The following is a 22,527-nucleotide window of genomic DNA, read 5'->3' as shown; positions in this document are numbered from 1 at the left end:
AAAATTGCATCAATTTCACAAAATGATGACTGATTCTGGTGGCACCTTCATGAACTAAGGCCTTCTGCTCACACTGAGGTTGGTTTGCAGTGTTACCAGCTAGTTGTTCATCCAGGATTTCGACTAATTTGGGACCCTCACTACAATAAGGGCATCGAGGCCCTGGAGCATGTCCAGAGCAGGGCTATGAAGCTGGTGAGGGGCCTGGAGCACAAGGCCTGTGAGGGGCGGCTGAGGGAACTGGGGGTGTTTGGTCTGGAGAAGAGGAGACTGAGGGAAGACCTCATTGCTCTCTGTAGCTACCTGAAAGGAAGGGGTGGGGAGCTGGGGTCATCCTCTTCTCACAGGAAACTAGTGACAGGACCGGAGGGAATGGCCTCAGGTTGTGCCAGGGGAGGGGTGCAGCTAAGGGGATCTGCTCAGGGGATGTGGCTGTTTCCAGCAGGGTTTAGCAAAGCTCAGATGTGAAGGCCCTTTTTTCAGTGCCAGACACTACAGGTAGTGCTACAAGAACTAACAGGAAGGAAACATTCATTCTTTGCATTGTTTACTTCAGCCAGACACGCAGCCCCTACAGCCGAACTGTAGGAACTATTTCCTTCCTCGTTATCTCTCACCCTTTCCCATTTCAGGCAGCACAACCCATGCACGTCCACACAACTTTTCTTCTCCGAAACGCCAGTATGCTTCACGCTACATGCCAACCATGAATACCGCAGGCCATTTCAATTCAACATTGTTCTCAGCAATGCTGATTTTCAGCTTTCGGTTGCAAAGACACAAAAACCCCCGTCCCTAATTACTTTGGCCATCCCCATGCTGCTGTGTGCACACAACTGCGTTACAGAAGTGGCATTTGCTGAGCTATCCCCTAACACAATGCATTTGTTTTCTCCTTTTAATTATTTTATTATCTAATCCCTCCACAACAGGAGGAACATTGTGGTTACCAAATCCACTTCACCCACATTCACACTGCTGATTTTTCATCACCTCCGTTCCTTTTCTTCCCGAGCCTGGCATTGTGAAACAGATGTGTCAGAAAACAGGGGAAAGCTCGCTGCAGAGAATCCACTACTTTGCAACCTGACAAAATAAAGAAACTATTTTTTCCTTTTTTTTTTTTTTTTTTTTTTTTTAAACTGAAAATGCTCCATCCTTACGCAAGGTCGCAGCAGTTGCCAGCCAGGGCTGCTCTCCACCATAGGACACTTTGTTGATTATCTCCTGGGTTTCACTTAATCACAGTGTGAGAACCCACAGAGCAAGTTTAAACCACGGCTCTCTTGAAGTGTACACAACGTCCTGAGAAACACGCTTAACAATGGCATCATCAGGAAGCCCTTTACACAGCGCGGTGTTAATCGGTGCAATTAAAACTGAATTACGTAGTTTTCCTCCCAACGTTCCCAGGAGGACAATGTTTTCTTTCATACGCTCCTATATGTCGCCCTGACAAGTTTCGACACGCTGGCTTGTTCAAACTCCAGGACGAACACAGGCACACACACTCTGAACACAATAGGAGCAAAAATATTGTTCAAGCAGCGTTGTGGTGCGGCCCCTGCTACCAGACTGCCCAAGGTAAACCAACCTGCCAACTCCACAGCCTTGAAAACAGAAGTATTTGGCAAAAAGGACATTACTTTGAGCTAAAGTAAATGTCCTTCATTTATTCATGAAGGACAAATACAAACGTAATGGAAAGGTTTAATTCAATACAACACGGGTGGGTTAGAACACTGTTTGAATATGACAACAGTTCACAACTGTTTCTTAATTAATAGCAGCTTAAAAAAAATCCCTGTTGTTAGCTTAAGAGCACAGCTGCTTTGACAAAGACAATGGCTCTTTCATGTCACAATTTCAACCAGGCAAGTCAGAATATATGCTAAAATAAAGCTCTGACCCAAAGCTAAACTGTAAGTTTGTTTTTTTTAATAGAAAAATATATATTGATTTGCTTAAACAGAAAAAAATTTTGAACAGTTAAAACATCAACTCAGTCACAACTGGCTACATAAATATCTTTTTAGAAAGAAGCAGATGAGATTTCAATTCACTACTTGTGTCATTTTACAGAATAAAAAGCAGAGAAGCATACAAAAGCACTGTGCTTCATTTACCCACAAAATCCCTAGCTGAAGAGTTCTCCCTCTTCTTCAAACTAACGTTAGTTCACAGCAAAAGTTATTTTAGAAGTCACTACAAAAAATGTCTTTAAGCCATATTAACATATTCAAATCTTTCTTAGAGCAGCTGCCTCTAAAAGCTGCAATTCAGGCTGGGGAGAGGGAAGAAAACAAGTTCAGATGTGCCTACAGTAACAGAAAGCAAAAAAAAAAAAAGTCATTTAAACTCGAGGAAAACATTTTCAGGAACTAAAATGTATATTTAAAAGCACAACTTACACTTCTGAAGTAGGTCTCTGTTTGTAATAGATGGAGCAGGAGCTATCACTGCTGAGGGGTCTGAGGACTGCACACAGGCACCGCATTTTGAGAGCGTTGTGGCACAGCTTGGCTCAGCAACCCCTCGACTGCAGCTTTGAGTTTCCTAGTGCTAACCTTCCCAGGCGAGCTGCTCACTCGGGGACTGCTGCTCCGCGTATGACATCAGCCTGCACACTTGCAGGCTCAGGGATGCACAGAAGTGGGGGAGGCACAAAGGGTTTTCTGACTCAAGCTGATCTGTATTCCACGCTCCAGTTACTCAGAGTAATTGTAATGTTTCAGCTCCAGAAACTTTATCCAGACTGCTAGGTCAGTGATGCAAATGCAGAACATGCTGGGGATATGTTATCTAAGAAAGCTGAAGGATCTAGCAAGAGTAATATTTGAATAAGTGAAGTTTTGCAAATAGCTTCCAGCTATTCTTCCAAGCTGAAAACTGGCTCAACACTTGTTTTGCAAAACAAAAGCAACCAACATTACTGATTTTTGGCTTCTTTTGGAATAAGTTATTTTCTTTTAGAAACATTTTTCTTACATGTTGTTTAAACAATGCCACGTTTATTTTAAATAAAAGTCAAAAAGCTGATTCTCTCCCCCCAGTAATTACATATTTAATACTAATTACAATTGGGTCTATACTCTGTATTTTTTAAGAGCTCAACACCCCACTGACTTTTAGACTGCCTCCCCCTCATTGTTATCCACTTTCCAGGTAGTTCTATACTTATCTTTTCCTTTGTCATTTTGGATATAGTCTACATACATTCCCAGTCCTAGCTGCTGTCTCTTCTTTTTCTTTGCTGGACTTTCCTCTTGCACTGAACTTTACAGCTTCTGATGTCTGTTCTGATGCCAGGGGTAATACCATCTCAAGTTCCTGAGACTCCTTACTCCTCTGCAATTATCCATTTCTGTCCTTTGTATCCAACTGTTTGGTTTTTGTTTCTTAAATTGGTTTGAGGAAAATTCTTTCTTTCATGCCTGAGGTTGTTCATCCTGTTTCTTCTCTTACTGGAAGGCAAGCATACTTCTATGATCAGAATCTCAAATGGCAAACAACGCTGCTTCAACTAAATGCTATGCCCTTGAGACAGTACTGCACAATTCTCTCCAAAAATAATACAGGATTATTGCATTGGATCATCTACCCTTGGACTTGAACTGGGATCTTCAAGCAGAACTATGGGACTGAAAGCTCATACAACACTGCCAAAGAGGTGTGACTGTTAGAGAATGAAGTAAAGAAAATAGGGATCACATACAGTGGCACTACAGCCACAATTGGAGAAAGGACCGTGGAGAATGAGCCAAGAGACAGTGATGGAAACAAACAAAACGCTGATCTCTGCAAGAGTCACCACCCAGCTGCACCTGGTGAGCTCCATCTCTTAAGCTCTAGCAAGTGGCTTAAGACACGATTATAAGACAAGGTGACAGACCTAAGTATGTTAAATAATCGTCATTTTTCCTTGAGTCTCTCTCAAACTGGAAGAATTTTAGGTCTGGAAAAAATAAAAATAAAAAACATGCAACAGCTCTTACCCCATTCCTCAAACAAAAAGAGTCTACAAAATTTCAAATCGTACAAAACTGGAGAAATGATGCTGAGTAGCAGCTCTAGAGTGACACGACTGGAATCAGGTAAGACCACCTGCTCACAATGCTCCAAACTTAAAAGAAATAATACAGCAGAAGATTTTTGCTGTTGTTCTTATTGTCAGACCCAAATACAACCTCAAAAAACACTTAGCTCTGGAACCTGAACTCCTGTATAGGCTGTACAAGGTTTTATTCCCATTTCTGCATACTCATGGAATTCTCTTTATTGATATTCACTTTAGTAGTTTAACTATTAACAGTTAAGGAAACAAAAGATGCTTGTAGCTTTGAACATTTGGAAATTAAAAAGCTCTTTCATGCAGTAATACTAAAATCAACACCTTTCACCCTGTGTATTTTTATTTATACACATATGAATATGTATGTACATGCCATACATGCACATGCCTTATTTTGTACTAAGACTACCTATGTTGTTTTTACACGTGAACAAAAAGCAAATGACAGAACAGAAACAGGAAACATCAGGCTGGCATTCACACTGAGTGAGTGGCATGGGGGAACAGTCACATTCCCACTGAATGCCCTTCCTAAATCTCCAGCCAATCTCAAGTACCACTACTGAAAAAATCGATTTTACAAAGCTCCTATTCAAAAAAGGCTTTTCAACACAAGTTCAAAATAATTCTGGATAGGTTAGGATCATCAGTTTTTAAGTATATGTTTTAAGTATATGGACAGACTCTTTACCGGGTAGCAAAGACCTCTGAACAGGTACTCAAAGAGCATGCCTGATTTTTCAGAAAATGACATAAAGCCTTTATGTCTGTAATATTCCATCAAGCCAGATGATGGCTTACTGTAATTTTGATGTTACAGTGATCCAACTGGCTAAAGAAATAGCACAGTTAATGCTTCAAAACAATAGCCAATTCCCTTTGAAAAGGGAGCAAACTTACTAAACTGCAGAGATTACTAATTTTATGATATAAGAACCTGACTTAAAAATTACCTGCTAGTTCTTTTTGACCAACACATTTCAGAAGCACAGTTAAGGCACGTTGTCAGTTTACAAAGTTCACAGAATTCATGGCAAGAAATAATCTGATGTAGACAGTAAGAATTTATGCTCTAATCCAAACCACTCAAGACTGTTCCATTTTCCTCACTTTAAGAGGCTACTGAGAAGTGCAGCTGTTAGAAACTCGATGCTCAAATCTCTACCCGTTGGTATTAAAGCACATAACTATACTACAAACAGCCAACACATCATCACAATTTCTTGGGAGTCTAAACCAATCTTTGAGAACTCAGAAGAAATCTCATTTCAAGACTGATCTAGTGTTAACTGCAACGTGGTCATTTTGTTACTACTGCAGTCATGACAATCCTCAAAGCTCACAGTAATTTTCACATTAAAGTTTATGAGAGATGCTTTTACATAATAAAACCATTTCAACTAATGAAACAAGGAGACAGTTCTGAGTGTTTTCCTTTTCCCCATGTCCTTAATCAGTGCATACAAGCAAAAGTGACTTTTTCTCTACATTTAAAATACCGTAATTAAAAGGTTTCTTGTATTCTGAGACAAAAAGGCTTGGAATTGCTCAAAGCCACTTTGCCATTTCTTCAAGGCAGCTGCCTGAAGCAGAATTCTCAGTTGAGCCACTTGCTACCTACAGCAACGGCATTCAGCAAAACCGAAGGGCTTAGAATAATAAAATAGGGGTAATTTAAAAAAACAGGATTCACTTCTGTTGACTCATGCCTTACAAGACAATAGCATTAAACAGAAAGCTGTTTATCAGAACTTATCTCCCCTTGAGCTATCTCTTATGAACAATGCAATTGCTTTGAACCTACTCCCACATCTGAATTACTTAATTGCTCTATGATGCTTATATTGACTCCAGCAGGGCTTGACAGCAGGCTGACTTTACAGACCAGAAGCTGACTTTTGCTAGGGACAAACAATGCCCAAAGCAACACAGAAGAGATGAAATACTTCTCTTCCCTATTTGCAAAACAATTCACTTTCCTCTCTCACACTCTTAATCGCCGTTTCTCAGACATACCTGTTCCCTCTGCTTTCCAAGAGTTCTGAAAATCCACATATTCTTTACAAATATCTCAAAATCTTAAACGTAGGTGTTTACTTTGCTATCATTTACCATCTCCCATCTACAAATTAAATCCCGGACCTCTGTACAGAAAGACTACAGAGGCACAAACAACAACTAAATCTAAACCCAAGAGCATTACAAACCCGTAGGCTTAAATCACCTAAGTACTTTAGCATTTACAGATAATGTTACTGAAGGCAGGCAATTTGAAAGAAAACACAGAGGAATTTGGTTTTATTTTTCTTCTGCTCTTGTTTAACTTTAATTTGTTATTGTGTCTGACTAAAAATACCTTCTTCCAGCCTAAATTGCAATGTGAATTTGTGGCTCTATTTTCCAAAGGGAACAAGAGATTTATTAACATAAGCGATAGTTCATAGAATGGCTCAGGTTGGAAGGGACCTTAAAGACCATCTAGTTCCAATCCCTGAACTGTAGTTCATAGTCTTTAGCAGCTGGAAGCTTTTTGATTTATCCCATTATGAGTAAGAGTCCTAAATGCGCCACAAACTGTTGCTGTTAAAATAAAATGCAAGTTGGAAGAACTTAACATTACAGAAAACAAGTCAATTATGCTTAACTCTCCCAAAACAAAGAGAAGCGTATTCAAAGAACCTTGTCTTTGGTCCATAACATCAAGAACATCAAGAAAAACATCAAGAAAAAGTCTGGAAAAGCAGAAAACAGATATCCTGCTAGAATTTGTCCTCTGTCTAACCTTAAAGAGAAGGTCGTGGTTCCATCCTGCACCATAGGCAGACAAACAGCACCAAGCTAACAGCTGCTGCAGCATGTGCTCATCAGGAGAATTTATAGGGAAATTTTATGCTAGCAGACTTAAAAATCAAATTCCGGCCTTGACGCTCTTTCCTCAGTGCGATCTTCTATGTAAATTCGAGGTCAGTCCCAAAGCTGTGCAACCCCTGCAAGGTTAACTCAGAATCCTACATCTTATATGCAGGAAATAGCAATTTGTGAGCTTGAAAAGCTCACACTCCTCTCTATCACTCAAAATTGACCTAGGGGTATACCATTACAAAATGCAGTACATACTAACAAATGCACAGGCTTTTACAGGGCTAAGTTATAATCAGCCAACTGTATAAAAAGCTTTCTAGTAATCATGTCTATTATCCCATACTTTAGTAGACTTTTTTTATCCTGACATTCTTAAAATGAAAATGACAATAACTACAGTTTGTTTCGCATATCCAAAGTCTAGCATGTGCTCCGTAAGTGATAAAATTATCTCAGTTGATAAGAAGCCGTCAAAAGTGACGGGCTGGTCATGACTGCATCAAACAGCTTCGTGCTATGGTTTTTGTTTCAAATAAATAAAAACGAAGAAAAAAAACTACAGACTATAAGGTAAACATACCTGTGTTCTGTGAGAACATTTACTGCTGATGGATGATTGGCACAGTATGCAAGGTATAAGCTTTTCATTTGTGGCATCAGATTTAGAAAACATCCTCCAACCCTCTGCTGAGCTTCAGGCAACCTAAGAATAGATGAAGAATAGATAAAGATGAAGTTACAGCAATACAAACCAAAGAAATAAATTAGATCCTGGCAAGGCAGTGGATATTCTTAATGAGTATCTTTTTTAAAAATATGAACATGTAATATAAAAATAATATATATAACATGAATTATATAAACAAACAGCTGGTCACTATGGTCACTGACCAGCAAACAGCATTCTCTTCCTTTACAGCTTCAGCCCTATATCTGTCAGGCCTGCTTATATGATCACAGCATAGGAATATATACAATGCCATGCCTAAGACGTTCATTTGGTCAGTCTTTTTCAAGAACTAACACACAGTTCAGGAGCTTGATTTTTAGTGAATGTACCTATTGGTTCCTACCCACGTACTTACCCTATGCCAAATCTCAAAATCAGCATTCAACACTTTGGCAAAACAGGACAGAGTAAGCAATAGGATTTTCTCCCTCTCTCCTCCACCAATACAGACAACATGCTTAAAATATTAATGGAAGTACCATACTAAGTCCTGATAGCACAGCCAGTTATAGTGCTGTTACAGGTAGCTTTTACACAATCTTGCCTTTCAAAGACCATAAAGCACATTTATATTCATTTGCAACCAGGGCAAAAATGCTGCTTCACTACCACTGATACAGAAATATTCTCTATAACTTGCATTTTATCATCTTCCATGCCAGAATGAACCACATCTGCTAAACAGTGAAGGAAATTTTCACTTTAGCCCTACGAAAAACAATTCTGTGCATAAGAGGTTTTTTTTTGTCAAATAAGTAATAGTGGCCTCAGTTACTCTGGCCAAAAACAAAAAACAAAACAAAAAGATGACTCAGCAAGTGAATCAGTATTTAGAAGAAAAGGTTACTTTTACACAGTCTTGGGAACACAATCAGTTTTGACCAGGTTTATCCAAAGGCTACATATGCATTTTATCCACATTAAGTGATGGGAGCAGAAAGAAAAATAATGAGTACACAGCGTGATTTTGAAAAGATTTTAGTAGAATTGTGTAGTTGCAGTAAGAAAATTTCAGGATTATAAATATCTGACAATGTCTGTGTGACACCAGCTGAGAACCTGTACAAGCAGCAGAAAGCCTGAACTCTGATTTTGCATCTGTGTAAACAGCAAAAATAAATGGACTAACAAGATCACCTAAAGGGTGCTGGAACAGGTGAAATCCTGTTTTCTACCAAGCAACCCCCACTTTAAATACTAAGCCCCTTCAAGAGCAGGTTATACAGCCAATGGCTGATCACATAACCCACACTGAACTTACCCAGAAGATAGGGCAAAGTTTTCAGCAGTCCTAGACTGTTTGTCTATGATACCTCACCTAAAGCCCATGTACAACATATGCAAGGAGGCAAAATGTTTTCCTTCCTTCAGATATTTCCGTTTCTTGTACAAATACTGTTTCCTTACATAAATATGGCAAGTCTTTGTCTCATCTTGCAAACAGGCTAAAGCAAACAGCAGTTTTTGCTGCTGTTACTTGTTACTGCTCTTGACTCCAGTATTTCACGCTGCTCTGACGCTAGGTGAGTCCTCGGTACATACCCAACAGACACACTGCTGGCACAGGCAGGTGCTTTCATGCCGACATTAGTCCCAACAATTCTCTCAGATAAAATACTGGTTTTATGTTAAGAAAAAGAATTTCTCATCATCCTGAACATGTTCATAACATTTCTAAGTATCAGTGTGCAGTACATTCCCTTTTAAGAAGTGAGGGATGCTCCTGTGAACTCTAGCACAAAAGAACTGCTCAGGCTCTCAGGACAGCTGCTCCTCTACTGATCCTGCTGAAATACATTTGTTTCATCCCACTCCTCCACTTCAATCAGTAGTTAAAATTCACAAGTTCACCCCCATGAAACAGGCCCCAAACTGCAAACCATTAAGTCCTATAGGCTGTTCACTCCCTCTGCATGGTGTGGGGAGACCTAAACTCTGGGAAATTGAAACTGACTGCAGAGACGTTCAAGCTGAGAGGCAAGGGAAAGATGTTTCCTTATCTGAGGACACCATCACTGCAGGTATCCCAAAACCAACAGCCAAACACCCAGCTGGCACGCCATGCCCCATACACTGACCATGCTGTCAGGGCTCCTTACGTTAAAAGCTAGGGACTGTACTTTATCCTCTGTAATTACATCCCTTGAAAAAAAAGATTCAATTCTGACACAATGCCACTTCTGGAGGCATTTCAGGAGCAACGGGGCATTCCCCAGCACAGAGGGAAGGCCATTCATAGGGCCACCCTAGCAGGATTTCCCATCTAGCAGCTAGCCTCCTTTAAGAAATGTCAGCATGAGCTAACACCACATTCTTCAAGCAACAGAGACAGCACAAGCCTCAGACTGAAGACATACTGGGGGCATCCAGCTCAGTACTAAATAGTCAGAGGCCCCAAGAAACAATCGCTGCAAACGCTTAAGTTGTCTCTTCATAGCGGGGCGCCTGGGGAAAAGGAGTGAGTTATGGCTGCTCGCATCAAGGAGACATCTGTCTCCCCTCAGCCTGCCCTTCTTTCAGGAGAATGAAAGATGGACATTATGCTCTCTCAGATGTTACGCACGCATTGTAACTTTATGCCCCAGATCCTTTGCTGAATTAAGATAATTAACAGACTTTATGAAGGGGGGCGACTCATCCCCTTTGACTTTTAACTACGCACATTAGTTGAGAGTATTCTACTAATTTCACAGGGGTAATTAATAACTCGTGTGCATCTCCTTTAACTGCCTGAAAAACAGCTTAATGCCTGTCACCACATCATATAAACCTTCTGGTAATTAATGCCTTCAAATTCCATGAAGAGCACAGTTTGATGATGGATTCTGAAGTTGGCATCCCCGTAATATCCTCATATTTGATAGCTTAATTAAAAAGGAATCACAAGTATATATACAGACACGTATTATGTATATTTTTATAGAGATATATGTAAAGAGTGCTGATAACTTCAGCTGTAAAAAGGCTGAAGACACGTTTTAATTTCATTTACAGAACTAAAGAATGGTAACAAAGCCTCTGCTGTTGTACACACGGTACAGGCACCATTGTCATACAACAGCACCTACATTCTCAAACAGATCAGCAGTTTGGTGGACTTAGAGCTGGTAGCTATCAGATACATCTCCTCAGACTTAGAGTGGGTTCCCATCACAAAATCATCTGAGAACAGTAGGAAAGAAATGACCTAGTGGCTCAGTCACGTTTACTTTAAGAACCTGCTCAATGCCAGTGAGCGTAACGGGACTAAAAGCTACAGCGGCAGCCAGCAAAGCAATAGTGACGTTACAGAATAACTAATTACATCCTGTGCACTCTGAAGAAGTTTACCTGAGTCTTCGTGTTACTGACCTTTACAACGTTCTGGTAAAGGGTGTGGAAACTCTGATGAAGCTGGCAAGTTCTGACACAGGCTAACAAAGTCAGCAAACGTAGATAATGGTGTAATCAGTACTGCATGCTGTACGTGTGCTTCCTTTTTGCCAGGTTGAATTCAGCTGTGTCTAAATCTCACTTGGCTGCAATTACCAGAAAAGCATTGTACAGTGACATCTACGTCCCTAGTCCCTATACGTTCACCTGCAGAGTCGATCAAAAACTGGAAAAATTTAATTATCTGGGCAGCATTTTCTGTTCTTCTCCATTTCCACAAAAAAAAATAAAAAAAATAAAAAAAATAATAAAAAAAAAAATTGCAGAATTATACAGGGAATGTTTTGAACTTAAAGCTGGTAGCTGAGAACTTCAAGAACAACTGAAGGTCTGCAAAAATGGTTACAGGACCTCTGTGGCTGATGACTTTGAAGGATGCAGTTTGCGAAAGCAACACTAGGTTATATCATCTCCCAAGGCTTCACAGTTAACAGAGCTGCTGAAATAAGGAAGAAGCTTCACAGCTTTCTGAGCTATTATTTTCACAAGCTGGGGCACTATTCAATTTATTCGCAGTCCACCAGACAGCCTGTCTTCCCTTGTTGAGAATTACAGCCACAGACTGACAGCTTCTACTCCCAGGTGAACAGAAGAATTTTTTTTAGAGCGGAAGACATCTGTTCAATCTCCTGCTACAAAGATATCCATAGGGGAATACTTCAGAACTAGAGATAAACGGAGAGAGATGGCTGAGCTTGTCTGTTTGAACCTTCTTGTGCTATGTGAGCCACAGCAGAACTGGGAGCTGGCACTGGATCACAGATCTGGAAGGAGCTCTAGAGTACCAGACCACTTGGTCTTCAAGAGACTGGAGCGCTCTTGCTCTGTTTTATGATCAGAAACCCTCCTTTTTGTAACTGAAGACTCCAGCAGCATCTCTCTGCCTTGCCTCTTACTGCTCTTTTCCATCCACCAACACTAAGTGCACTCAAAGCTGATCAGTGAAGAAATGCTCTTTTGAAGCAGATCATTGAGAAGATTGTTACTCAGTGCTACTTAGATTTGTTTCACCTTTTTTGTTTGCTGAATGACAAAAAGAAATGACAAAGGCAGATGTAACCCCAAAGCATCTGTCTGGCAGTCCCCAGCATGCAGACAAGAAATGTTCCCAGGACTATGACAGATGGAGCAGTCAGCAGGAGCACTATGGTTGTACTGCAGTGGAGGCCAACCTGGACGAGCTCAAAGAGGACAAACCTGCAGCAGGGCACCAGAGGAGCTCTCGGGTTTGGGAAAGCGGCCAGGGCAGGAGGATAGAAGTGTGGCACATAAAAGCCAAACAGCATCCTAACAACTCCCTCCCTCAGAAAATAAAATCACTACGGCGTTCTGTGCTTTGAAAGCAACCAGTGTTTAACAAAACGAGGGTTAAATAAGGCAACACAGTGCAGGTAAGAAGAGAAAAACCATCAGAAAGCTTCACATTCAAGGATTAAGAGGTAACTGAAATGACAAACTGACTCAAGTGGGGTGTGGAACTGAACCACTACTCAACTCCCAGGCACAGGAGCAGGAGTTTGTCAAGCCGTGGAGGCTGGCAGCACTACAGCTGGCAGGACATCTGTGCCTGGTCATCGTGACATGCCACCTTAAAAAAAAAAAAACACATCACACCGGATGCTGCAACTTGAAGTGCCTGAACGATGGGATGGCAAGCTCTCTGCCAAAAATAAAATAAAATGATAAATCTATTTTCAGCCTGGGAGCTGCTCTGAGTTTATAGAGCAGGCTCACCAGCCAAAAAAACATGGCAAAATGACAAAACAACAAGAGAGCAGGGCAGGCGTTCTTCCGCATGATGGGAATTATCGTGGATTAGATTCAAAACAGGAGGAAGCTGGATGCTCAAGTCGATATGCTACAATGAAAATTAAACTGCAAACATAACTTGGCATGGCCAACGCATTCACAGAAAGGAAATAACAAAACATTTGTAGTAACCCTTCAGTAATCCTGAGGTGTCACTTCCTTTGCCCACCTACTATGAGCCATTATGTTTCCTAATTTGTTAGGCAGTAATATCTCACCTCCCACCAAGAAAAAACAAAGGCCATTAGGAAAGGCGTTGTGCAAATGTAGTTTAAATCACAGAAAGAAACGGATAAAAGAATGCAACAATAGAAAGTGAAGTGACAAGAGGAAAGATGACAACGTTTAGGTACAAGGACATGCTGTCACTCTCAGGGATTCAGACACCGCTTAGCTAGCCAAGTCTTAAGTTTAAGAAAGGAAGAAAGGCTACTTCAAGATTGTCTCTATTCCACTGATAAGAGAAAGTTATCAATGCTACACCATCCTTTCCATCCTCTCCAGTCTATGCTGTCTGGAGACTGAAGAGAGGGAGAGAAGCCAGATGGCAGGGGGACACGAGATCCAAAGTCAGCAATAAACCCAGACATAAATTAGTGTCTGGAGGAGACACGGCTTACACTTTGTCATCACTAAAGCTTCCTCTTAGCATGGAGCAGCTCAGAGGAACAGAGGAGGGAGAAGTCAAAACAAAACACACAGAGCTCATCTCGAAGATCACTGCTGCCAAAATAGGTGTTTTCTCCTCCATCCAACACATTCTCTCCCGCTCACAGCCAAGTACTCCCAGTAGTTAGTTCCCCTGCACAGGCTGAAGCTCGCCTCAGCCCTCAGTAGCAATTCAAATGATTAATTTGGCAGTAAACAAGCAAATTTGGATTAGCAGCCACATTATGTCACCACATGGTCAGAACACAAGCAAGGAAAAAGAACTGACATCATCTACCTGGACTCAGGCAAAGCCTTTGACACTGTCCCCTATGATATCCTTGTCTTTAAACTGGAGAAAAATGGATTTGATGGATGGACAATTTGGTGGGTAAGGAATTGGCTGGATGCTTGCAAGAGTTGCAGTCAACAGCTCAATGTCTGAGTGGGGATCAGTAGCGAGTGGTGTTCCTCAGGGGCTGGTGCAGGGACCGGCGCTGTTGAACATCTTTGTCAGTGACACAGACACTGAAACGAAGTGCACCCCCAGCAAGTTCACCATTGACACCAAGCTGTGTGGTGCTGTCAGCACACAGGAGGGAAGGGATGCCATCCAGAGAGACCTGAGCAGGCTTGAGAGGTGGGCCTGTACGAACCTCACGAAGTTCAACAAGGCCTAGTGCAAGGTCCTGCAGCTGGGCTAGGGCAATCCCAAGCACACATACAGGCTGGATGGAGAATGGGTTGAGAGCAGCCCTGAGGAGAAGGACCTGGGGTTGTTGGTTGATGAGAAGCTCGATGTGAGCTGGCAATGTGTGCCTGCAGCCCAGAGAGCCAACTGCATCCTGGGCAGCATCCAAAGCAGCATGGCCAGTAGGGAGAGGGAGGTGATTCTCCCCCTCTGCTCTGCTCTTGTGAGACCCCACCTGGAGCCCTGCATTCAGCTCTGGGGCCCTCAGCACAAGAAGGACATGGGTGTATTAGAGCGACTCCAGAGGAGGGCCATGAAGATGATCATGACCTGGAGCACCTCTCCCATGAAGACAGGTTGAGGGAGTTGGGGTTGTTCAGCCTGGAGAATAAAATGCTCTAGTGGGACCTCACAGCAGCCTTCCAGTGCCTAAAGGGAGTTACAAGAACACTGGAGAGGGACTCCTTGTCAGGGAGTACAGGGATAAGACAAGGGGTAATGGCTTTAAACTGAAAGAGGGTAAGTTGAGATTAAGTATTTGGAAGAAATTATTCAGAGGGTGGTGAGGCACAGGCTGCCCAGAGAAGCTGTGGCTGCCCCATTCCTGGAGGTGCTCAAGGCCAGGCTGGATGGGGCTTTGGGCAACCTGGGCTGGTGGGAGGTGTCCCTGCCCATGGCAGCAAGAATGGAACAGGATGATTCTTAAGATCCCTTCTAATCCTTCTGTGAATCTATGCGAAGGATACAACCAAGGTTAAGAACGGGAACTAAACTTTCAGTGGTGTTTCAACAGTAGAAAACTGTTAGGACAATCAAATGTGTTGCTGACCTTCTTTCTTGCACCCCCAGAGTGCAGAGGAACAAGCTAAAAAATATCCAACTACCACTCACCTAACCTATAGAAAGAAAACAGGTTCTCTCAATCTTCTTTCCCTTCTCGCTCTCTCTCTGCTTCATGCTTCTTATATGGTCATTTCCCCCAGCCTCCACTGCTCCATCACAGTGTAAGTTCCCTTCATTGTCTTAATCATTTAGAAATTCCAGCCTCCAAAGTAAAAAACACTGCTTTTTTTTTTTTTAAAGCACCTTCCCACTGGTAAGCAACTCATGGCTATTTATAAATTGTTTCCAAGCTATTCCAAAAATTGCTACCTCTGCAATTGCATCCTAGGACCAACAGCTATCTGTGCGAGCAAGCAGTGATTACCCAAACACCTATCCCTTTTTTTGCTGTAGCAGCTATGGTTACAATTAGAGCAACAAAGTTTCATCTCAAACATTAACATACACAACAGGAGAAGTAATATAATATTTGCTTGTTAGGATTTTTCAGAATCTGGTACACGTTGTACTTACTTGGTGCATTCTTCTAAGGACTGTACAAGCATTTGTTGGAAAGAACTTATTTCTTCCAGGTTTCCCATTAAGTATGAAGTGTTTGCTGAGTTTAACCTGGAGCCAAGGTAAATAAAAGGTGTTTAGCATAGCAGTTATTGACTAATTGTGCTTTAATAAAACCTACAACTTTTTTTTTTTTTAAAAAAAAAAAAAAAGCTTCTTTGATCAAGATCAGCCTGTCCTGATCAGCAATCAAGCAGAATAAAAGAAACTTGAAGCAGCAATCCCTGCCTCAAGGATCTCAGGGTCCACACAAGAAAACATGCATTATTCACTAAAACTGAAGCTTCAACCACATAAACCCTCCCCAGTCCCCAAGTGATATCCAGCCTTACTTTAGAAGCCAAAACAAACTCACATACTTTTCACTAGCTTGCAGTGGTCGCAGGTAGTTTGAAAGCATTGTCTGTAGCTCCTTAGCGTATTCGTTTTCTGTTTCTAATATATTTTGTAGCACCTGCAATAAATGACAATTGCTAATTGGTATTTTTTAAGAGATTCTTTAAAAGGCTCAACCTGTTAACAGTTTTAAAATGTACTAGAAATTACGTAGTAATTTAAAAATTTCAAAATTTAAAAGAAGGGTGCTGTATTAAAAATGTTAATATCAAGAGAAAAGCATTAAAGACTATGTATTTATGAAACTCTCAGGAAAAATGACACACATACACACACAAGCCATCCTTCAGTCACATAAAGTGGTAACAGGAATACATTATGCTAAAGCAAGTTTTTATTGTAAAAGTAGAGAGAGCTATACAGAGTGTTCTTCCAGAGCAAGGAGTAGTTATTCCTCCCGTGTACTGCAAAACACTCAAAGAGCAGAGAATGGTAAAACACATTAGAAGTTGTAAAAGAAACAATGAGCGTTGTTTTCTCAGTCTCAATTACAACTCAGAACAACTTATCTTGCTTGCTAAGTGTTCACTGACTCAGAGAGCGGAAAGGTCAGCTTATAAACACCAAATAACCATCAGCTTTACTTAGCAAAATCCTCAGCCTCGTTGCATTCTTTTTAAATGGGGACACCTAGGCTTCAACTGTGAGTGCAGTAACATACACTACCACAAGGAAATTACAAGTGTATAAGACACAGCACACACTTGCTTTCGGGCTGAATATAAATCCAACAACTGGAACGCTCCCAACTACGTACAAGGAAGCATTTTACTGGGCCATCTCCAAGCAGTCTGCTTTAAGATATCCTCCAATGTATTCACATCAAATTCTACCGTGCTTCTAGCAATAAATTAGTTTTTGTCTTCAAGAAGATAATGATCTAGCAGGGGAATCGTCAGAATTAAATGCAGCTCACAGGACAGAGTAAGCTTTGAAAACTTTCTGTAATTTATTGCTCATAAGCCACACCAGAAACCTTTCATTTTGGTGCATGCCGTATTTGTCAAGCCTACAGTAATATCTCATTTCAGCATTTATAGTAACGACTGTAATTGAGTGCATTATTCACTGTTCTAGTCAATACTCTTTCTTAGGAAATAAAAAAAGGCCATTCATTCCTAAATGCAAACCTGATGAAATAACTTTAAATAGTTCAGTATGTCAATGAAGAATTCACTGTTCCTTTCATTGGTGTCATTGATTCTGCTTATTCCTTCAATGCTTCTATTCATTTGGAGAAAGAGAGAGACCACTTTTGAGTTCATTCTTTTGTTGGAAATCTGAACCGAAGATTAAAATGTCTCCATTCTCTGCTAAACACGATGGCAGAAGAATGTCACAGAGAAAGCTATAGCTGTTAAATAGAAAACTGCAGCATGAAGTACAATATGGGTGCACAATTTATTAAAAAAAGCTAAAAACCTTTACCATTTAGACCAGAGGGAACCAAAAAAAACTAAATCCATATTTGCACTGATCATAAAACAAATTAAAATCCCACTTTCTAACACAAATATAATACAAAAAAAGTCGGTTGTTAAAATGGAAACCTGTAAGTACTTAGGATCCATACAATTCGAAACTAAATGCAAGATGAATCTTTTCCAGCATTGCTTTTCCTACAAAAATCTGCCAGCCAGAAGTCATTATATAGCCATTGGTTAGGAAAAGGAGACAAAACCGAGGATGAAAATGAAATATATTGACAAAGCACTGAACACTATCAGAAAACATCCAAAGACGGGGGAAAAAAATTGCTAGCAATCTTGAAGGGCAGATCCATTTTTGCAGAGAGTATTTTCCATCCTTTGCTATAAACAGCTGTCTGAGGAGGCTGAAATGAAAGTTGTTTCATGTTTTAAAACTCAATTATTTTCCTATCTTATTTGGATTTTTATTTGAAGGCTTTATTTGGAATATGTAAAAGGTAGGAGGAAAAAGACTTAAAGGATGGGGAAAAAAAGAATGAGAAAGCTTCAAAAGCAAAAGCAGCAACCTGGTAAGTTACTGGAATAAAGAAAATAAATGTAACTACATAAAACTATGCTACAAAGCCTATGCAAAGCACTAGATACTGCTTTACATTATTCTAGGAGTTCACAGCACTGCACAATACTTTAGACATGCACATAGCTTTAAATGCCTCTTAAAAGAAGTTAAACCTATTTCCCTTTTTTACAAGCACAGTTTCCACTCCATACAACATTCTTTGAAAATGTTTTTAAGAATAATCTTGCTTACACAGTTCTAAAACATCAGTTCGTGACCTCTTGCATCCTTCCAGCTTGACTTACCTACCTCAGGACGAAGCTATGAGGATAAAACGCTTTGAAGCGATAAGTGCTCAGTGTTGCAAGTCAGTATTTTGGCACCAGAGCACCCTTACATTCCTCATATCCACATCTCGCCCGCGAGCTCTGATAATCACCTTACTTCCCTTTCCTGCCTTCTGCGTGTTCTGGCTGCTGCAGGACCCCATGAGACCTCCAAGACCTTGTTTCCACAACTCCACCACAACATTTGCCCAGACAAGGCTGGGTACCAAAAGAGCAGCATTGAAGCGGCAGCTTTTACAATCCCTAACACTGATGAATGGCAGGCACAGAAAACTGAGCTCGGAGAGCACAAGCTCTCTCAATCACAGGGCATGGAAAATTCAAGCATGATTAACAGCTCCGTCACACAAAACCCCAGTCATCTCCCTAGGGCAAAAGCTACCACCCAAAAATGGGTGTAAGTGATCTAACACAAAGCTGATCACCTTCCACAGAGGGAGAAGAGGCATATTTCACAGCTACGCTTGGACACGATCCCGTAGTCCATGCCCATTTTATGGGAGCAGAAAGGCACTCAGCTGAAACATCATGTTCAGCACTACAGTGATCAACACAATTTTCCTGGGTCACAAAAATCAGAGACTGTCCTTCTTAAAAACAGGCCCTTAAGAAGGGCAATGTAATTCAGCACAAAAGCATTCCATACCTCAAGGCTCCTCAAAAATTTTCATGAACTTTGATAAATAAAAACGCTTGATCCAACTTGGAAAGCGTGACAGGCATGCTCTGTTTTCAATCACTTATCAAATACTTCAATGAAAAATGAAGTCATCCAAATGCTCCCACTAGGGAGAAAGTTGCCCGTTTTGTTACCTGCTTTTAGAACAGCTGCTTAACCTCCGGGCAGTTGCCCTTTAAGCAGAGGCAACAATTTTATTTGGGACACCAAGTTTTAAACTCCCAAGGGATTAACATGTGCCCTGTACTCTCTGCAACACCTAGTGCAAGGAGCAGCTACTAAAGCACACTGAAATAAACATCTAGGTGGTCTGTATTCCCAACTTCAGATGGAGCCATGTGAATCCACAAATACAGAACATGCTTACAAGAGGGTAAAGAACAAAATAAAATGGTGAAAGCAGTCTCATCTTCATTAAATGCACCGTGCCATTAGCCTATGCACTCATCTTCCAAGAAGGGGAGATTAGCAGAGCCTCCCCTACCCCTTCCTGAGCTACCTCTGAACTGCCTTTTGATTCTTTTTCCTCAGGCTGACCAACGCACCCACAGCTGCTGCCTGCACCACAAATCTCTGCCTAGGAAAGACAGCAAAAAATAATCATGAGGTTTACACATGGAGGAATACAGTCACAACTTACAGGTAGCAAGGAGTCCCAGGGTACTGGTCTCAAACCATGCAAGTCAAGAGACTTTAACACAGCTATTAACTTAACTCAAGCTACAAACTTTCAGCTGCAGTTGCTACAGGTTTATTAGGAACTGCCCTGGTCCTGCCTTAGTCTGGGCCCGATTTTGGAATCAGTGCAGACTGATAGAACATCAAGCACAGCAAAGTCCCATGCCTGTGAGAAGGATCAACTACAAGAAGCTAAAGTTACAGCTGACATAGCAAAACAGAACAAAACCTCAGCTCACAGTTTAAACTGTTTGAACATTAATCTACATATAAATATCACTACGTATTTAATAATTACTTTAAATAATTATCTTGTAGTTATATTGCAAATGCAAGCACTTTTTTTTTTTTTAAAAAAAAAGAAAATATAGATGCCAGCTATCCTAATTTAGGGTTTAGGAACAGCAATGAAGTCTTACCTCTCTGAAACAAAGCGCATGCGATAGCAAAGCCTCTCATTCTTTAAACAAAAATAACAATATGATGAGCTTAAAACTTGGGGGCATTTGCTACACTATGGAAAATAAAGTGAAAACAAGATAATTATTCAGTTCACTGCAAACAGACTTAACACTACTCTAAGGCCATCTATACTACGATGAATGGGTCATTCTTCTACCTCATGACATAATTTATCCTCTACAGTTCATAAATAGCTAGCACTCAGACTGTGGGAATCTTACTACATCAGTTGAACACACCAAGGAAGTTGTACCTGAGCAAGGTGAAAAATAACCTGATTTTAAGAGTATGATGGTCACCAATATCATTTTTATTTTTTTTTTAATCTTTTAAAACAAAAAAAATACAGACAATTTTAAAAGGCACCTATGGCTAGCTGTTTCCAGAACTGGAGAGTAACTCAAGCCTCCACAACAATAAAAATAAGGTTATTCAGTGAACACAAATATAAAAAGCAAACAAATATATTACTTCAGAATTGCATGGTCTTTTGTAACTTCACCTCCTTAGCTATGGTTTTAGGCAAATTCAAACATTTATTTCCATTTATTTTCACTGAAGTACACTGGTACTCCAAAAATTGTTCTAAATTACTAAATAAAAATTGCAACCACCAGTTTACCAGTGTCCAAAATGAATTGCATCTCGAGTTATAACTAAGCCACTGTTACTTTACCATCACATTATGTATATTTATTATTACTTTATGTAATATTAGGACCTATCAAGAGAAATCACAAATTATTTTATAGAAAAATATTTACCACTGACTTTTTTTTTTAACCTAAAGAGCTGCCAATTTCCTTTGATTAAAATTTCCACATAGTTTTATAGTAAATGGAAGTAAAAGCATCATTCTACCTATAGAAGCAACTAAATCCTTCTTTCACTACATTCATTTCAGTTTACTCATAGGGAATATGTAGGCTTCAACATCTTTGCTACTACACACTACAGCAACTTTGAAAAAAGCTGACTATGAAAAGAGACTATAAAGAGATACAGTGCAAAAAATAAAAACGAAAAGCTATCGGATGTTTTGTTGCTTGATATAACACAGTAAGAGCATTACTTCCTGCAATTTGAAGGAATGGGTCTGCACAGGTATTATTCACTGTGACTAGCAGGTGGAGAATACAATAGCCAAAGAATCACAGCCCTCCATTGATTCATTAATTCATGGATGATGAATTAGGGCTGTTGGCAGAGGCACCATGTGAGTGGGGAGGAGCAGGAGCTTGCTTCAGTGTGTTCAGTTAGTGCCCAACATGCAAAACGGCTCTGTTCTTACAGGTGGTTCATGTTATTTATGCCACAACCACCAGAGATGAAAGCATAAAATGATGTTTTATGAGCCTGCTAAAAGCTGACAAATATAACAAACTTTAAAAAAAAAAAAAAGAAAACCTAGCAGTGGAACCAAAGAAAAGGAAAGAAAAGCTTGTGCTTTCTTTTTACACCAGCAGGGAGCAGTGGTTAACAAAAAGCATCTTACTGTTTTTCCTTCGAAAAGTATTCTGTTAGTAAACAAAGGTTTCTCAAAATGGTTACAACAGGAATAAAGATAATTTGGGTGTGTTTCTTACATGCATCTACTAAAGATGCATGGGTACTAGACTAAAGAATCCTTATGTATTTTTAGAGGCTGATTCTGTACAGCTTTTGCCATGAAATCAATTGATCAGGGTAAAGACAAGGTTCCCAAAGCTAATTACTGAGTTGATTCATAAGCATAAATACAAAAAGGCAAATTCATTGCAAACGTTCAATGTCATCTTCAACAGAAAGTACAAAATATTCTTAATCCTTTAAATTCAGCAAAATTTCGTTAATTCTTGGTGATCAGGGAAGAGTGCCTGCATATTTGGGTGGGGGTGAGAGGAGAAAAGGGAAGTTAGCAGCTAGCCAAGCAAGCAAAATGAGCACAATATATTACAGTAATGCATATCACTCACTTCAGACTACAATTTTTCATCACACTTAAAAAATCCATGTGTGTGATATTCCATTTAACAGCGATCCTATTTCTAGAGAAGTCACAAAAACTCCTATCTAGTTTTGGCACTGAGGGTCTGTAAGACTGCCCATTTCTCTGTAGCAATACCAGCATTTAGTGAAATGAGGTTCTACTGTATATAAAAGCACACAAGGAAGAAAAAGGCTCACTCACCACATTGTAATAGCTTTTGTTGATTGCAGACGTATCGAAGCCTTTAGGTGGACTCTTCAGCGTACCTGATTTGGGGGAGACTGGCTTTTCTGAAATAAAAGGTATTTTTTGTGTGAATTCGGTGCAGTTTCATAGCTCAACACTAGAGGTCAAACAAACTG

At 40.3% G+C, this 22,527-nt stretch overlaps 1 protein-coding gene across 8 annotated transcripts in view; it reads right to left on the bottom strand.

Moving 5' to 3' along the window:
* The window catches only part of ARHGEF7 (Rho guanine nucleotide exchange factor 7), a 110,944-nt gene that overhangs the window by 37,971 nt on the left and 50,446 nt on the right, over positions 1-22,527 (bottom strand). For all 8 annotated transcript variants that reach the window (XM_027444149.3, XM_027444154.3, XM_027444159.3 and 5 more), the window contains 4 exons: positions 22,367-22,455; positions 16,005-16,099; positions 15,601-15,696; positions 7,515-7,637 (listed from right to left, as the gene is read on the bottom strand). In XM_027444149.3, the coding sequence (XP_027299950.1) occupies positions 7,515-7,637; positions 15,601-15,696; positions 16,005-16,099; positions 22,367-22,455 (403 nt within the window). The remainder of the gene's footprint in view (positions 1-7,514; positions 7,638-15,600; positions 15,697-16,004; positions 16,100-22,366; positions 22,456-22,527) is intronic.

The sequence above is a fragment of the Anas platyrhynchos genome, chromosome 1, assembly GCF_047663525.1.
Source record: "Anas platyrhynchos isolate ZD024472 breed Pekin duck chromosome 1, IASCAAS_PekinDuck_T2T, whole genome shotgun sequence".
NCBI classification, from domain to species: domain Eukaryota; kingdom Metazoa; phylum Chordata; class Aves; order Anseriformes; family Anatidae; genus Anas; species Anas platyrhynchos.
Note: the sequence above shows the minus strand (reverse complement) of the source record. Positions and strands in the feature narration are given on the sequence as shown.